Here is an 18,563-nt window from a genome sequence, read left to right as displayed (position 1 = left end):
AATGAGGAGGAGATGGCCAGGACCATGGCTGACTCGCAATTCGGGTTTTAAGTCACTGGTGATCTGAAATATTAAGAGAAATACCTGCCCTAGGTGCAGCAGCACCATCACCGCAGCCAAGACCTAAGCCAGGGTGATAGGTGCCATTGGGCAACAACCTCATCAACCAAAGAACTGGAGGCAATCATCCCAAAATCATTCGTATTACAGCAACGCCAACAACTCTGTCTCTCAGCCACAGACGAGTCTCTCATAATTACAAGATAACTCGTTCTTCATCGGTGCCGTAAAAGCAGGCTTTCCTATTCCTTTACTCACCCTAAAATTCGCCTCTGAGTGCACGCACCTGCCCATCTCTCCCCGTGCAGAGGGCGCAGGCAGCACTCACCGGCACCACCTCCATCGCCTCAGAGCCCTCGGCAGCGGGAGAAGGGGTGGCGGCCCGCAGGCGGCCTGGGCTCCTTCACGGGAGGGGAACAGTCACCCCACACACCCCCTTCTGCCGCCCAGCCGGGCCCCGCCGCTCCCAGGGGCAGGGGCGCCGGAGCGGGGCCCGCTCTCCCCTCGCCCGTCCCCCGCGGCTCACTCTCACCGCCACCCTCAGCGCGCCCCTCGGCTGGGTCTTCAGCGCCCGCCTGGAAGGGCGCGGCCGGCGCCAGGTGCCCGCGCCCCCTCCCCGCGGAGGCCGCCCGCGCCCCGGCCGCCGCCCGCACTCACCGTCCGTCGCCATGGCCGCGGCGGCGCGGCCTTCCACGCTCGCTCGTCCGCTGGCGGGGATGAGGGGAGGCGGCCCGGGCCGCCGCCGCCAGCGGGGAGGGGGCGCGCTGACCCGCACGGCGCTTCCCCGCCTCGGTGCGGGGCGTGCGGGGGGAGCCGGCGCGGCAGCGGGGCCCCCGGGGCTGAGGGAAAGAGCAGCGCTGCCTCCTCCCCGCAGCAGCACCGGGGCATCGGCATCGCCCCGCGACCGCCGTGCACAGCACGGGCAGGACTCCGTGACACGTCGCAGGAAAACACGACTCGGGAGGGGATGCGGCTTCTCTCCGACTTCCAAAATGTAGCGGCGTTTCTTTTCAACACCCTTCAGTGCTCCCTTGACCCGTAGCAGGTGTAAAATAACGACAGCCAACACCACCCCCCACCTCCCGCTCAGAGGGACTTTCTCAACACACAGCCCCCTGTAGCCACAGCAGGTTGCACTAAGCCCACAGCCCAGGGTCAAAAAACTACACCTGCATTGAGCCCATCTCTAAGATGTAAATGCTTCCTTGCTTTTCATCACACATACTAAATTGTCTTCTGAAGAAACAAATTATTCCTCCTCTCTGCTAACCGTTTGGAGCTGATGGCTGGCCCTCATGTCCATCTTTATTTTCCATAGCCAGGGTTACATTTCGATGACTAAAGATGAGGCAGTATGGTGTCTTAGAGAAAGCTCAGTCTATTTCAAAACATCTTGGCTTTGTGTAAGTTTCTGTTGTCACCAAACTACAACCGAGCAGAAACTGACCAAACTGCCCCTGAGAGGAGGAAGATGAAGCTTTAGCACATTTCTCAAGCACTTGTAGCTGATGATGTTCTCACGGGGCAAGTGCAGGGTTGCATACAGGTGGAGGAGGGAAGTATTCCATTACCAGGCTTAATATGATTTGAGGACAAAGATGACAATGGGGTGAGGAAGCCACGTCCATACAGCAAGCTCTGTGAAACGTGAATGGGCAACTCCAGATGCTGAATGAATTTGAAACAAAACATTCCAGAAAAGAATCTGGAAAACATTCCAGAAAAGACCCTCTCTGTGGAGGGTCCTGTTAGGTAAAGCACGTAAGTATACCAGAATAACCCTCAAGGTACCCTCTAGTCCATCTCCTGTCTCCAATGCAGGATCAAGCCCTACCTCAGACAATCAGGACTCGTGTTTTTTGACGAGTGCTTTGAAGTCCTACAGTAAAAGTGACTGTTGTTATAAAGCCAAACTGCTTATTTAACTGTAAAAATATCTTACTAAGTGAATTCATGTTGCTGCAAATTGTATGACTCTGCCTCCTGAACATGGAGAACAATTAATCACCATTTGCATAGACACAAATTACAAAGCTGTAAAGACTGTTACCAGGAAGACTGTTACATTCACTCTCAAACCCTTTCTTTTCTGAGCTAAACTCTCTTGCAGTCTGTTTTCTTTTTGTTGCCCTTCATTTTAGAGTTCTCTAATTATTCTAGAGGTGATGTCTCCATCCTCTCCAATCTATACACATCACAGATCATCACTGCCATCCATGGCACGTGGAAGTTTTCACATCACTCCTATATTGCTGACTCACCTTCGGTTTGAGGGCTGCAAAAACCTCCAGATTGGTAACAGCTGCTTACAAGAATTCCCAAGCAGGTATTTGCACTTAATTTGTCCTTCCAAGCACAGCCTTTCCCATCTGCCTTTACTTAATCAGACCTTGTTGATTTCTCCCATTATATTGGAGAATGTCCTGTGCTTAAACAGTTTCCACACCGATGTCACCTGGACATCTGCTTTTCATCACGCACATTGTACTTGTAAACATTGCACAGCACTAGCTCAAACCTTTACTTTAAGGCTTGTTTAGCTTTGCCAAAGAAATGAGATTGGATGAATGGAGTTCTTCATCCATTTGGATACCCATGTTCCAGAAGTTTCACCCAAACCCTATTTCTCTAATGTATTTACAAAAACTGTAACACTGTGCAGATACATGTAGGTGGGACCTGCTTTAGCAGAGGGTTGGACTAGATGATCTCTACAGCTTCCTTCCAACCCCTGCTCTCCTGTGATTGTGTGTCATTCTGTGATACATCCTGCAAGGCTGCCTCGCTCCTATCCAGCAGCTCAGCTGGAAGTGAGGCTGGTGTTACAGAGAGGAAGCTTCCTCATAACTTTGGACTACTGTATTAGCTGAGGCTACAACCAGGAAAAACAATATTCTTGGAAGTCGAGATTTACTGGTGGTGTTGGGGGGAGGCTGGGTTTTAATGACAGCTGCTTCCTTCTCTGAAGCATTTTATTAACTCCCTCTCCTGTATTTAAAAGCCTGTAATTGCCCATCAAACTGCAGCTAGGGGTTTATTTATGTTTTTTAAAAGATTATACCAGCACTATGAAACTTTGCTTACAGCTGTCTCTCTAAATCCTCAGGATTACTGTTTTGAAATATTACCACTGCATCTAGCCAGCAGTTCTAAGCCTATCCTTAAGCATAGCTTCTGTTTTACATCTACCTAATTTTATACACAAATGAAAGAACACTTCTTCTCATCATTACAATTTTAAAATATCTGCTAGTTGAATGCACCCATCTTTGTGCCTAGTCAAGGTTAGACTTGCAAATCATTCCCACAAGTGTGTGCAAGGAAAACTCATGTGACAGAATATCAAAAACTCTGAAAAATTCTCCTAGTCAGCTCTTGGGATGGTTCAAAGACACAAGAAGTAGCAAACAAGATGATCACATTATGAAAACACACCACTGCAGGGAACAGTATTAATATATCCCTTAACTATGTTAACATACACTTATCATAGAATCATAGAATGGTAGCGGTTGGAAAGGACCTTCAGAGATCATACATCCTGCCAAAGCAGGTCCCACCTAGATCAGGTGGCACAGAAATGTGTCTGGGTGCGTCTTGAAGCCCTCCAAGAAAGCAGCCTCCACACCCTCCCTGGACAGCCTGTGCCAGGGCTCCCGCACCTCAATAGTCAAATAGTTTTTCCTCATGTTCAAACAGAACTTTTTGTGTTCCAGCTTCATCCCAATACCCCTTGTCCTGTTGCTAGATACAACAGAAAAAAGGGATGCCCCAACCTCCTGACACCCACCCTTTAGATATTTGTAATGAGATCCCCTCCAGTCTCCTGTTCACCAGACTAAACAGCCCCAGTTCCCACATGCTATATATATGGAAGAATAATTTAGCTGAAAATAGTCTGTCAAGAAAATGAAAAATAAGGTTTGTTTAGCCTTTATCTTCCTTGAGAAAGATATCTGCAATTTAGAAGGACGTAGAAAAAGAGAAGTCACTTTCCAGTTTCAAGGGAAGAACATACCACCACATGGCTGGAAGACCTAGCATAACCTCTGTCTAGAAACAACAGAAGAGAGTTGGTGCTGTGAAGTTCATCCTTAAGCATCTTCATAAGTGGGAAAAAAAAACCTTCCCAAGAAATTATGAAATTGAAGCTCAATCTTTCCAATTCAATTTGATATTTCCTCCTGCAGGACAGGACATCACAACTCCTCTGGACTTTCGTGATAGTACAGCTATGATCAAACTGAGGAAAACACCAAGGAGAACAACTATCCATGTTCTTCTTGAATTGTAGTCAGATGGGGGTCCTTAAGGCTATTGCCTTTCAGTGCTGAATGACACAAACTCTTGCTATTGTTTACAGAGATTATTCCAGTTTACAGCTCTCAGTCTGTTTGATTTTCCTGCAGTACTGTTGCCTAGCAATCATTTCCCCATCCTGTACCTGTTCTCAGTACTGAGCTTCACATTTACTGAGCTTCTCATTTTTTCCACTCCTCTTCAATTTATAAAGATCATTTTGAATTGCAGACCTGCCCTTGCACAGCTTGGGTCATCTGCAGAATTAATAAACGCCCTTTACATTTCTTCATTTGCACAGATAACAATTCCAGATCTGCTGCAGACAGAGTACAATAAAAGGCTTATCACTGAGTTAATTTCCCACACCTGTGGGATCAAACCCTGATAAACATTGTTGAAATTACACAGTAAAATGCAGCAAGTAAACTGTGAAAAATAATTTATTATACTAGTTTTCAACAGTCAGTAACATTAACTTTATGTTCAGAGATAAAAGATTTCAAACATGTTACATATGGGCAAACCTTTTGTGAGTTGTTCTCTTAACAGTCTCAGCTAAAATCATCACTGCAGACCAACAAGAGTTCCAAGTGGTAACTTGCATTGTACAAGCTCAATACAACCACCAACCATCCTCTCTTTCCACCTCAGACAGGGTGCAGCAACTTTGTCTCCCACAAGAGTCATTCACCAGGTGAGTAAGCACAGCAGGTGCTGTACCAGGAGACAGCTAAGGCACACCAGCCACTACCAGTATCCAGAATCACCTGTAGTTCTGGTCCCAGATGCTTCTTGCTGTACATTCAAGGGCATCCAAACCAAGCAATTTGTGTTGTCTCTGACATTTACATTTTGTCATTAAAATTCACGTTTGTGCTTCTCCAACTGGATCCTCTAACATCTTCTTTTCCTCTTGGGGAGGGATACTTCTGAAAGGAAATAAAGAGATTTTCCTGACAAGCTTTTCCATCTATCTTCCCTCATGGGAATGATTAAAGTAGAATTAATTCTTGCCTAGCACAGGAAATGAATTAGATGAGCTCTTGAGATCCCCTTCCTAACCCTTTCCCCATGGTTTTAAATGTGAAAAAGAAATATCCTTCTAGATTCTATAGCACACTATCATTCAAAGTATCAATTAAAATTCCATCGATGAACAGAAAACCACTGTACTTCAAATCTTTCTCAATCCTGAGAGCTTTCTGTTCTTCATGAACATCTTTCAGATTTCATTGTGCATGTGATAAATGGAATACTCAGAAAATTAAGCTCAGTATACCCAAGGTGATTGCTTATTGGTATTTTTAATGCTTCCAAACTTGTTGGAAAACAGAGAATGTTCCTGATTTAGAAAGAAACTTTTTATCCACAACAACTTGAAGGCAAAGTAACTAAATGAAGTATAGTATTAAATGCAATGCCATGCCTTCTGTCTCACCATTTAAAATGGAATGAATTCACATTGTCAACAACTAAGGTGATCAGAGAGTATAATCTAATTTCAGTAGAAGATGTTCTTTTGTTTTTAAGAGCAAATATAAATGTGCTACCTCACTACAAATGTATTTTAAGAGGTATTATGCTCTTTTGTGTTAAATATCCTTCCATTACATACAACTTGGGATAGCAAATGAACTCCAAGAAATCCACTCCTCACACTCATCTACGTCATGAAAGTTTCCCAGAAGTTGTACTTGATTCTTTGTTGCCCCTACACCTTCAGGTTGAGAACCAGTACCTCTGGTCTATCAAGCCTGTGTTCCACTATTACTCCAGCTAGAGCTGCCAGTGGGAATCACACCCTGAGCTGGTCAGCTCCCCTCCCAGGAACACCACCCGTGTTTGAGACATGGCAGCAAAGCAGCACTCTCAGCTCTCCCTAGAGCACAGCTAAGTAAGGTACTTCAAGATCAAGAAGATGAAATTTTCACTGTACAGTGTCTGTTCCATGGTGCTTCTGTCCCCCTCAAGCAATACTGAGAACAGACCCTGAAGCTTCTGAGTTGCAGAGCAGATCAAGATCATCTAACATTTGTACTACATGCTTTCGATGTGTCTGCAGAGCAACTCTACCATCAGTTTTGAGAAACCTGCTTTACCATTGCTGCCACAACAAAACTATATTTCCACTAACCTGAGTGATAGCAGTCATCTACCCTGCTGCTGCAGTTCTCAGAATGATGGGAATCCCCAACTATGTCAGTCAACTTCCAATAGAGCAGAGGACATGATTACTGCACAGGCAGAATGGAACTTAACTCTTGAAGCATTGCCTGGCTGAAAATAAGGCTAAAGGCAAACCTTCTACGTCCCCTCACTTCCATAAAAGTGAAGGCAGAAAAGGCTATTCTGACCTCAAGCACAAGTTACATATGTTTCCAGAGCCACTAAAACAGGTATCTTCTGTAAGTGGGAGAAAGACCAAAAACATTCCCTTTTCCCTACGCATTGGAACTCTTCAAGCCAGATTTGTATTACAAAAGAGTATCAGGGCCAATTTTAACTCTGAACACACTGTAATGAAATCTACATAGAAAACCATGACTCACAGGATTTTGCCACCATGTGTACTCCTCAGTCTCAAATCAAAGCTCCCATTTTCATGCAACAATTTACAGGCTAGAAACTAATCTAGCTTTTGCAAGGCAGCAACACATGGGCCAAAATACCAGCTTTAGTTTCAGAAAAATACAGTGCAATAGTGAACTATTAAAAACCAAGTCATCAGTTTGGTAGAATTTCCATCATTTTACCTTCTTCATCTGAGTTCTCCTCTTCTGTTATTACAGGCATCCCAATATGCTGAGTAACAGTTTCATTTGCCACTTGCATTTCACCTGCAGACAGATTTTTAGGAAAAACTGTCAGCTTTTTTTTTGCTTCTTCATCTGAAGTGCAGCACTTCAGATTGTTCACCTGCTGCTCTCTTGACTTGCTAATCAAAGGCTGTAAACATCTACATTTCACAGTATCTTCACGTGGCTCACTAAAAAACCTTCAATAGTAAGTTAATACTGCAAGTTTAAAGCATATTAATCACCATTTCAGTCCAGAGATAATTCAAAATGCACTTATTGCTCTTCAACACTTCACCTACTGTTTAAAAGTAAAGCAAATGCAACATTGCCTAATGCTCACCTCTGAAGAGGGATGGATTTTCTCTGTAACTTTTTTTCTAACAGAAGCTAAACAAGTCAGAAAAGAGTTTGGCACTTTGAAATGAAATCCCTGTCTTCAAATCAAAGCTCATTCAAAACTATTTTGTGGTTCAATATCATTTAACAATGAATAATAAGTAAATGAAAAACTTAAATGGCACAGTAACTTCTATTGGTTTAGAAATATCAGAAAGAATTTCCTTCAGGACAGTAATTTCACAAGTTTTCAGAATGAAGAGACAAAGAGATCTAAAGAAAGCCTTGGAAAACTACAAAAAAATATGTATAAGGAGGGCTATGCAAATACCTAGGAAGTAAACCTGCACCAATCCAGATGACATGAATGTTCTGATAGTAAGATACCTAAATCAATCACTGGTCAGTTCAGATAAGCCAAAGATCAGCAACATCAGATACCTCTGAAGATAAGATACTTCTGTCAGAGACCCAAAATAGATACTGATCTCCCTCTCCTTCCTCACCTCCTCTTTTAAACTAGCAAAGTATCATCACACCAAGTCTTATCTCACATCACAGTGAGTCAGTCCTCAAGTTCTGAGACTTGATCTCTTTCAGAATATATTAACATAAATAATGACATACAACAAGGATCCATATAAATGGCTAACCCTTTCAGTTGTTGGTCTCAGCAGCATGCCTTCAACAAATGTCACAAATAGAGAAATTTAGAAGATATTAACTTGGCAGCTTTGGACCAGGCAAGTCAATTTTTTTGAAAACATTTCTGGTCTGAGGCAGAAAAGAGCTCCCAGTCCAATTTTCTTACCTCATTCACTATATCCTCAGTTAGTCCGTCACATTCTGTACTTATCCTCTCTACAGGCAGCTGTTCTTGTCACCCACAAAATTCTATCCTCTCCACAGTATTCAAGGGGAGATTACAGGCATCTGCATTTAATGTTCCATAGTATCTCTTCTTAAAAGTTTTAAGTCTTTTTCTGACTACATTAAGCAAGAACCTTAGCTGAGCACATACAGGAACTTTCCAATGCTTTTTTTATCAATGTAACTAAACCAGAACAATATCAAGCACAAGCAGTAATCAACACTACAATTTTAAACATACTAATCACCAACTTGGTCCAGGGATAATTCCAAATGCCCTTGTTGCTCTTGGGCACTCTTAGAACATAGGCACTCTGTATATCTCTTTAAAAAGTCTTCTTCTTAAAACTGTTTTTGTTCCTAACTAAAGTCACAATGCTCAGGAGAAAGAAAATGGAACTACAGAACAGAATCACACAAAAAACTAAGTCACAGGAGCACAAAAAACCCCTCCAGTTGTCTAGTTATAAATCGAACAAATTTAGAACTGTTAGAATGTAGTAACTGTAATACTGAAGAAACAATTTGAAATGAGTTTTGAAATGACATCAGTTATTGACAAAAGATTCACATTCACATGGAAGTACTAAACATTTCAGGAACAAAAGAAATAACAGGTATCAGATAGAAGGAGAATGACTGATGTCTTAATGACTTTACAGGACTGCACTATCACATCAATATCATTTTATCTTCAGAAATAGTAGAGGATATTTCTTCAGGAGGTCAGAAACAGAATAGAGATCAGATTTCATGAAGACAGAATGAACTATCAAAATTATCAGATATGCTCATTTTCGTCACAAAGACAGCTTCAAAAGTAGGAGCTATCAGTCAGGAGCAATTAGACACATATCTTAATCTCCAGGATGTTTGTTATATGGCAACAGGAAAAAATTAAGACACTACCACAAGACATGCTTATCAAGGTCATGCCTTCAGAGAAAAAAAAATAAGCAGGACTGTGTAAGAGACTTCAGATCAACAATAAACTGCATGACGGCTTTCCACCTGGTCAAACTGTGGAAAGCAGACAAAAAGATTCTGTTATTATAACTGCATCATAAAACATTTCTTTAATCTTCTGCCTCCAGTGATCAACAGTAGAATTCAACCCACTTGCCTCAGCTAGCAAATTAACAGACACAACTTTTACTGTCTCTCCAGGTTCACAAATGCAATGGAGAATTCACCTTTGATTTCCACAGAATCTCTCCTCCTTGCTGGCTGGCGTCTCCTACTGTTTCTTTTACTTCGGTTTGGAGATTTCCCATAATTTGATCCTGATTCAGAAGATTCCAATTTCACTTGACGATGTCGTCTGGATTTGGAAGCCTAGAACCCAAATATATACATGAATGATAGCAAAAAGATAATCTACTACAGCCAGATTATTGTCTGCCACCTGGTATTTTACAAATCATCAAGGACCAAAGCATCAGCTTCCACGTCAGGGTGGAGAAGGGATGGTAGTGGAAGGATGGAAGATTCCACTAGTTACTGTTCTTCAGTTTTAACAGGCCAACACCCTTCTGTGATTCAAGGGGGGTATCAATTAAAATTCAGGTAATGAAGCATTCATTTCTTTTCAAACCATTCTCTGTTGGCACCTAGGAAACACTATCACTGCATAGTCACAAATCTGGACTGTTATACATTCCAGAGCTCTGTTTCATTTAACAATGTGGTTTTCAATAATTTAATATACAAGGAAAGTTGTGAAGTTTAATCACAAGCCTTTTATAAAGAAGACAAACCAACATTTTTAAAGTAGCAATTATTGAAACAATGTTTCCAAGAGCTTCCAACTGACTTTAAACTCCCAGGTTCCATTTTTGCAAGCATCTTCAGAGACTCCAAGATGTAAGCTTCAAGGAATTTGAGTAATTAAACTCACAAGTATTTTTATTCCATCTACTTAAAAATCCATCTACTTAAAACAGAGCATAGGCATTAAAAGGTATCTTGTAAACGAAAATCCCCCAAGTGTATCTGTGCTGTTCCCATAAATCTAACAAGAACAATAAGAGCCTTGGGTTTCTCCAATGTGTTAGGAAAACTAGAACATTTAAAAGTTGAACTACAGAGTGCAATTTTAACTCATTCCCTTCTGACCCAGTATTTAGATTAAACTGGAACTTAAAACTGTCCTTTAAAAGTAAATACTATCCACATTACCCCCTTTTATCCCTACCTCAACAACTGCAGAGTATGACTTGTATTTGATTCTAGCCAATGCACTCGCTCTCTCAGAACCCTGCAAAGAAACAAAGAGATGTGTCAGAAAAAGTTTACATACTTCACTGAAACAGTACTGAAATGAAATGCCACACCAGACAATCACTTGAGCAGTATCTCATTACAGCTACAATTCTATAATTAGTTCTGGATAATTAGAATGCTGCTAAACTGTTAAAGAAAAAAAAAGCTCCAATTTCATCAAAAAGGCAGAGCATAATTTTGTCTGCCCTCATTGGTACAAAGCTCAGGAGGAGAAAAATCAAACTTGAAACTTCTTATCTTGCTCAAATTCCAAGTTGAAATAAGAAGGTAAGTACAACATGAGATAATTTTGTAACATAAAAAAATGGATATTGCATTAGTTGAAATTCCTAGAGAACCCATAAAGGAATATGGAAAAAAAATACACCTCTTTCCCCTCCCTATCTGAAAGAGACTTTTCATCACAAGCATCTAAGAGCTATCACAGCAGTGGCTGCTCAACAGAAAACAATGCCATGTAAAACTAAAACAAAACAAAGAGGAAAAGCCAACCAGCCCCAGTAGCTATTGCTGAAACTTACTTTGACACTATCCAGATTAGACATACACTGCTTAGTTTTTTTACTTCAGACTACAGGGCTAACAGATCTGATCTCTGCAATGGAGCAAACTAGTTCAATTTTTCTTACCTCTGATTCCAGTGAAGTCTTTTCCTCCTTTTTGTTTGATATTTCATCAGTTTCTTTAGCATTTAGGAACATTTTCTGGGAAAAAAAACCCCAAAACTCTCTGTCATAAACAAGGCAGTTAAAATCCAAGAATTGTGAAAATCAAACTAAATATTTACACACATGCCCATTTTCTTCACCAATCTTACACTCTAGTCTTCCTCTGATCTAAGAACAAGTGTTACAGAGGTATTTCACACGGTCATTCTAATACTTCCTCTAAGTCACATCTTCCAGGGCTTACCTCTCAGCAATCATTTACATTAGCAGAGAGTCAATACCACATACAAGTCCCATGCCCTTTCTCCCATATCATAACTCTGCCTACAGTTGGATTCATTCCATGTCATCAGTGTTACAGTTCCTTCAAGTCTGAGATTTACAAAGTGTATCAGAGGTAATTACACCAAGTTCAACAGTTCTTGCGTGTTCACATAGTCTGTTATAAGCTGCCACAGCACAACAGCTGTTATTACCTACCATTCTGTTCTGCTGCCATTCCTGATGTTCCAAAGTTATGTCTTTAAGAGTAACTACAAAATCATCTTTTATCAAGCTCAGTGCCTTGTCTGGCTGGGATTTGTCAGCTGAAATGACACATTTCACTTTCTGATAGTGATCATGAATATTCATCAGTTCCTAAAATAAAAAAGAAAATAGGGGTTTTTTTTCAGGAAAAAATAGATTTCAGTAGTAAAGTAATATTAGTTCTCAATGAACAAAATCAGGGTTACACAAACCATTCTAAAGAAACCACAGAACTAGCAGAAGTGTTTAAAACATGTTCTGGTTTAGATCAGTTCTGTTTTAGAGAGCCTAGCAATACTGCTACCTAGCACTATCCCATCAGTCCACCAAATACGCAAAAGAAGAAAGAGTATCCTGTATCTTTTAGAGTAGGAAGGAAGCCTCAGTGATGCTCAAGAACACACAATCATAGAAAGGCAGGGGCTGGAAGGGACTTTTAGATATCATCCAGTCCAATCCCTCTGCAGAAGCAGATCTAGATCAGGTGGCACAGAAGTATGTCCAGGCAGGTTTTGAAGACCTCCAGAGAAGCAGCCTCCACACACTCCCTGGGCAGCCTGGGCCAGGGCTCCCTCATCTCAACAGTCAAATAGTTTTTCCTTATGTTTAAATGGAACATTTTGTGTTCCACTTTCTTCCCATTACCCCCTGTTCTGTCACTAGATACAATAGAAAAAAGGGATGTTCCAACCTCCTGCGACCACCATTTATATGTTTGTAAATATCAATGAGATTGTGAGAGGTGTCCATAGAGGTGTCATTCTCATATGGTGACCTATTTTCATCTCTTTGGAGAAAGTATTTTACTTCCTCCTTTTAAGGAAGCAGGTCTTACCATTTCACAGACAGCTGACTCTTGGGACCACTGTAGCCAACCTTACCAATAACATAGATTTGCTGTCAGGAACTGGAAAAACTGGTAAACAAAGGTCTACTACTGAGTAACGTACAAACCTTTGCTCATCTTGAATTACTCCATTTATAAAATGAAATGTTTTCTATATGAAATGAAACCAAGTTTTACAAGCAGAAATAAAGTTCAGAGGAGGCTACGAACTTGCACGTAACTCATATCACTATGAGTACCAAGCCCCAAAATGCAATCTGAAGACACATCAAAATAAACTTCCACGTACCTATCATTTTCCATTTTTCTCTGCCTAAGTGACACCTAACCATTTATACCCTTCCCCTTTCATCCCCTACTGAGGCAAACCCACAAAATATTAGAGCAAGTCTCAGCACTGAAGAAGGTACTGCAGTTCTTCCAAAATAAAGGCCACGTCCCCGAGTGTTGGGTAAAAGTGCTTGCACAGACTACTACCCTTGTCTGAGTTCCATGAGGAGAATTAGAAAGACAAGACTCAGCTAGTTAGATAGGTTATAGCCCTTGGACAACAAAAGAAGAAAAGCAAAACAAACAGTGATTAATCTGTAGTTGAAAAGTGACTGTACCTCCAGTACATCATTAGTGATGAGGCTGTTCACTCTGTTACTTGGTTCCTTAAATTCTTCTTTAAATTCATTTTCCTGAATCTTCTTCTTAGTTCGGTAGTTTAGCTAAAGCAAGAGACAATGCTTTGTAACCCAAAAGGAAAATGTTACCTCCTCTTGAAAATTCTGACTGCACATCCAACCATCAAGAGATGCTGAAAGGCATCAAACCATCTCACCAACAACAGCATGTAGCCTTGCTTTCGAGTGCTCAGTCAGCACTTCTCAAAAATTGTTCACCAGTCACTAGTTTAGTTCAGCACCCAGGTTTAGGAGCTTTGACATTGCCACAAATTATAAGACTTATCAAACTTAATAAGAACATTAGAAACTGAACAAATATTTTCAGGTTTGAAGCATGGTACATTCAAAGATCTTCCAAGTGTTATATCACATGCTGAGCTAAAGCAAGACATGTGACATTTCAACACAGCCTCAAAGCTAAGCTAAACATATTAAAGAAGGGTAGGGGTTGGAAGGGATCTCTAGAGATCATCCAGTCCAACCACCTGCTCAAGCAGGTCCACCTAGATCAGGTCACACAGGGAGTTTTGAAAACCTCCAGAGGAGACTCCATAACCTCCCTGGGCAGCCTGTGCTAGGGCTCCCCCATCTGAACAGTAAAATAGTTTTTTCTTATGTTTAAGTGGAACTTTTTGTGTTTCAGCTTTTGTTCATTACCCCTTGTCCTGTCACTTGAGACAACAAAGAAAAGTGCCCCCCACCCCCAAATCCTCTTGCCATGCACCTTTTTAAATGAGATCCCTCCTCAGTTTTCTCTGGGTTGAACAGCCCCAGTTCCCACAGCCTTTCCTCATAAGGAAGATGCTCCAGTCCCCTGATCATCTTGGTGGCCCTGTGCTGGACTCTCTCCAGCAGTTCCCTGTCCCTCTTGAGCTGGGGAGCCCAGAACCATACACAGGACTCCAGATGAGGCCTCACCAGGACAGAGTAGAAGGGAAGCAGAACCTCCCTTGACCTGCTGCCCACATTCTTCTTGATGCATCCCAGGATGCCACTGGCCTCCTTGCCCACGAGGGCACATTGCTGGCTCACAGTTAGTTTATTATCAACCAGCACTCCCAGGTCTCTCTGTGCAGAGCTGCTCTCCAGCAGGTCAATCCCCAGCCTGTCGTGGTGCATGGAGTTATTCCTCCCCAGGTGCAGGACTCTGCCTTTGCCCTTGCTGAACCTCATGATATTACTGTGCCTTTAAGACAAGCCCCTGAAAGAGCACCTGTTAGCTTTGGTTACCCATTGGGTAATATTGCCACTAGGGCAGAGTCATGATGAGTGCTGTTGAGCTCTCAGTCACTGAAAGTTGAAGAGATTTTATAAAAAATGGCAGGTTATGTAGTAACTCACGAGCTTTGGCATCGCTGTGAAATGGAAAGCTCTGGCGAGCCGCAGTGACCTGAAGATATACACAGCATCATAATGCTGGGAGTCCATCAGATCCTGCTGGAATCTCTGCACCTCTGGCCAGTCCTTCAGCGCGATTCTGATCTGTAATGAAACAGATGGGCATTGTCCTATTGACCTGCATATTTCAACAAATGGCAAAGGAACTCAGCTGACTGCTGGCATCACCTTATGTTAGGGACAGTATTTGGATGTCTAGGTGATGGCTGAAAAAGTTAACCCTTCACATTCCAAGATGCCTAAAACAATACACTCCTTAGGAGACTCTCACTCACTAGATAATTAGGAAATAATACTCATACCATGATTTGCTCTCAGTGAAAGGCTCATAGAAGTATACCTATCTTTTGGCCTTCCTTTCTCTCCCATGTACTTAGTCCACCTCATTTTCTCTCCAAGTAAGTTAGTTTCTTTGATAATTCCTAGACTCTCTAACAATTGCTATTTAGCAGTGGTTTTGAAATCCCCTAAATAATTATTTGAAAGTAAGATATGAGGTGTAACAGCATCATTGTATAATACTCAAGCTTCAGTTTCTTATTTAAAGAACTTGAACTCAATTGTGCATACAACATACAACAGTTTCCAAGTAAACCACTTCCCCTCGCACTGAGTTTCCAACTGCATTATATACCAGTCTCCTGTCTCAGAAGCTGCAAAGAAGATATGCCACTTATGCATTCCCCATTTCAGTCCAGCTATCAATTCCACTTGTGGTTAACAAGAACTGGAAACAATTCAGCCAGTCTTCATTCTGTTGAAACTCTAAGGAATAACTGGGGCTGTAATGGAGATCTCTACAAAGACAAGGAGCAAGTTCTCTGTTTTTGAAAGCTTGTCCTCTTCATTTTTGAACAGAGAAGAGTTTGTTTCTGGCAAACAAGGCTTCTGAGACCAAAACTACAATACAGGAGGCATATTCAGTATTTTAGTCACCATGTAAGTTCTCAAACACAAAGGTGTTTGAAAAGCTACCTTTCCCAAAGGGAGAGAAAATGCCCTACCTATTTATGATGACAAAGTAGACAGAGTAACTCCTGAGAATAAAAAACCCTCAAGAACAATTACCTTTTGTTTTGGCTGGCAAAGCTGTGTATTATAGAGCCCATACAAAAGGTACAAAGCACCAACTCGAATCTGGAAAGCGTATGGTGGCAAGAAGTACTGCTGTGCCAGTTCTAAAGTCTTCTTTGTGATCTTATTCCTCTCCAATGCTCTTATTCTACCGCTAAGGAAAACAAAAACAAAGCATGTTAAAGCACATCACTATGAAAGTGCAGGCTTTATAAAATCCATAACGCAGAAGCAAGTTTAGGTATTTTAAAACGTATTACCACAGGGGTCAAATCCTTCAAAGATGAACAGGCTTTATGCTCCCACACAACACCGTATGCAATTCCTTGTATAAGTTACATGTAAAGTGAAAAAGAAATAGCTCACAGTTGTATTTTTGATCTCCTGTGAGGAGCACTGCACGCAGCTGCTCCCCAAAGCACCGCTCTTCAAATCACACACGTTACTAACGTACTAAAACTGATCTAATAACTGTTTTTCAGCACTACACGGGGACTGATGCCTCACTGTCGTTTACCTACACATCAGCCAGGCAAACCTTCCCCCAAACTATGCCCGAGGGGACACGGGGCTCATCACCACCGCTCTTCACGGCCCCCCGCACTGCCAAGGAGCCAGTTCAGTACCGGGGCCTCAGGGTGGACACGGGCTCCCTGAGGCGGGGCGGACAGGCCGCGGAGGAGGCGGCGGCGGGGCCCAGCCGGGACTCCTCACTCACTAGAAGACGGTGTGGAAGCGGCGCTCCCGCCACAGCTCGGCGAACCGCTCGAAGCGGACGGTGTCGGCCTCCTGGAAGGCGCCGAGCAGCCCCTCGCAGTCCTCCCGCAGCCCCGGCACCGCGCTCATCCCGCCGCCGCCGCCGCGCCGCTCCGCGCACGCGCAGCCGCCTCAGCACAGCCCCGCGCGTGCGCGCTGCCCGTGGCCGCCAGCCGCGCCTTGCGCCTGCGCGGGAGGGCGCGGGAGGGCGCGGGAGGGCCATGGCCGCCCAGTGACAGCTCGGGCTCCGTGGCTTGCTGGAGTTCGCTCCGTTTATCCTGGGGCGGCTGTTTGTGCTACACCTCGCCTTGGGGAGGCGAGCCCGGCCCGCAGACACAGAGCCCCTTTCCCCCGCTGCTCCCAGCCCCGGGGCGCAGCTGGGGAGCAGCCCGAGGGAGGAGGAGGAGCGGGGGGTTTGGGTGGGAAGGGATGGCCGGTGGGTTCAGCTGGGCAGCCGCCGCCCTACCACAGCCCCAGGGAGCTGGGGATGCCGGTGAGGCTTCAGCGCTCGCCGCCCCTGTTTCCCCGGAAGCCCGCAGCGAGGGGTCGCCCTGGCCCGGCAACTGAGGGGTCCCTGAGGGGTCCCGGCAGCTCCGCCGTGCGCCCGCGCTTCGCCGCCGTGCAGACGTGCCGGGCCGTCCAGCTCCCGGGCTGCTGCCAAGCGCCGGTGCGGCGGCCGCCCCTTCGCAGCGCGGGAGCGGGGCCGTGACCCGCGGGGCTCGGCGGCTGCGGGAGGCGCCGTTTCCGCCTGAGCGAGCGCGGCGCGCAGGGGATCGGCTGGCGGCCGCCCCCTGCGAGCTGTGCAGCGGCGGCCGCTCCCCGCATGCACGGCCACACGTAGGCAGCCGGCCGGGGCGAGGCGCGCGGGGAGGGGGCCACGGCTGCCGAGCCGCACGTAGGGTGGGTGGGCGCGGCCTCGCCGGCGGATCCGAGCGCGGCGGCGGGGGCTCCCGTGCCCCGCGTCCGCCCGCGCACGTAGGGGCGAGCAGCCAGCGAGGCGGCCGGGGAGAGGAGAGCTGCCGCCGGAGAGCCCCCGCGCCCCGAGTGAGTACGGACCTGCGGTACCGGGCGAGGCGGGAGAGCAGCGAGCCCCGGCCAGGTGTTTTGTGTGGGAGTCTCTTTTTGTGCCCTCTTCCACCCCGCCCCGGCAGCTCCCGGGAGGGTTTAGGGACAGGGCTGTGGTTGCCCTTGCGGCCGGAGTTAGCCGGGGCCAGGCTGCGGTTCCTGCGGGGGCAGGGCAGCACCAGCGCTGAGGAGCGGGTCCCCGGGCTCGGTAAGAGAGCGTCTGAATATTATTGCATCGTACGGGGACAGGAGGCTTCAACTTGGCTCGTGGGAGATTGTCCCTGCTCTGGGGAACCGTAGCGGGTGAAAACCTGTGTGTAGAAGTAGCGAATACGCGTGGGATGGTGGTGCATTTACGGTATCTAAACCTGCAGGCGTTTCGCACCGTGACCAGGTTAAAAATTCACATTTTGCTGCCTCGAATAATCACGCTCTGCAAAATGAATTTTTAATTCTGCTGGCTCTGGTACCATGATGTTCTCCAGTTGACCATTAGCATCAACTAATTGATAAAAAGGTCACTCCTTAAAGGTAGGCACTCCAAGCTGTCAGCTCCTACAGTGACAGTAGTTTCCACAATGCTTCAGGCATAAAAGCATCTTTCCACATTTATTACATTTCTGAAAAGGTTGCTGGAGCCCAGCCTTTAGCAGCCTCTATAAATGAGTAGGAAATGAGTGGCCATCGGTCAACAGCTGCTGTCTCTGAGCACCACGGCTTGCCAGTGCCATTAACTGTGGGAACAGGAGCAGAGCTGTCACCTATACACTGGGCAGGTTTTAGCAGGTGTAGGGGAGAGCTGCACCCCTTGGGTTTGGCTCTTTTTTTGGCTTTTCTTCTGAAAAGATGTTTTCATCTATGTGGATTCATGTTTAGGGACATAGGGCAGTGACCCTGTTCATCCGGT

At 44.6% G+C, this 18,563-nt stretch overlaps 1 protein-coding gene across 2 annotated transcripts; it reads right to left on the bottom strand.

Annotated features, from left to right (window-relative positions):
• Positions 1-4,784: 4,784 nt before the first annotated feature.
• On the bottom strand, positions 4,785-16,717 carry SNAPC1 (small nuclear RNA activating complex polypeptide 1). Of its 2 annotated transcripts, none has more exons than XM_061998096.1 (10): positions 16,554-16,717; positions 15,830-15,989; positions 14,705-14,845; positions 13,301-13,405; positions 11,798-11,956; positions 11,279-11,353; positions 10,561-10,623; positions 9,560-9,701; positions 7,116-7,199; positions 4,785-5,291 (listed from the first exon to the last, which is right to left on the bottom strand). In XM_061998096.1, exons 1-10 carry the CDS (start codon positions 16,679-16,681, stop codon positions 5,257-5,259), a joined length of 1,092 nt encoding a protein of 363 aa, XP_061854080.1. In that variant the 5' UTR covers positions 16,682-16,717; the 3' UTR covers positions 4,785-5,256. The 2 variants fall into 2 exon arrangements, with proteins under 2 accessions (XP_061854080.1, XP_061854081.1); XM_061998097.1 differs by having other exon boundaries at positions 4,785-5,288.
• Between the last annotated feature and the right edge of the window lie 1,846 nt (positions 16,718-18,563).

This window comes from Colius striatus, chromosome 6, assembly GCF_028858725.1.
Source record: "Colius striatus isolate bColStr4 chromosome 6, bColStr4.1.hap1, whole genome shotgun sequence".
In the NCBI taxonomy this organism is placed as follows: Eukaryota; Metazoa; Chordata; class Aves; order Coliiformes; family Coliidae; genus Colius; species Colius striatus.
The sequence above is the reverse complement of the archived record's forward strand: the minus strand, read 5'-3'. Positions and strand labels throughout refer to the sequence as shown.

What these genes read in the sequence shown, in the direction of transcription:
- SNAPC1 (XM_061998096.1), bottom strand. Translation starts at nt 16,681, where the DNA reads ATGAGCGCGGTGCCGGGGCTGCGGGAGGACTGCGAGGGGCTGCTCGGC. An exon ending in TCACAGCGATGCCAAAGCTC is followed by an intron (nt 13,406 to 14,704) that starts GTGAGTTACTAC and finishes CTCTTGCTTTAG; the next exon opens with CTAAACTACCGAACTAAGAA. An exon ending in AGATTCTGTGGAAATCAAAG is followed by an intron (nt 7,200 to 9,559) that starts GTGAATTCTCCA and finishes ATCTGTCTGCAG; the next exon opens with GTGAAATGCAAGTGGCAAAT.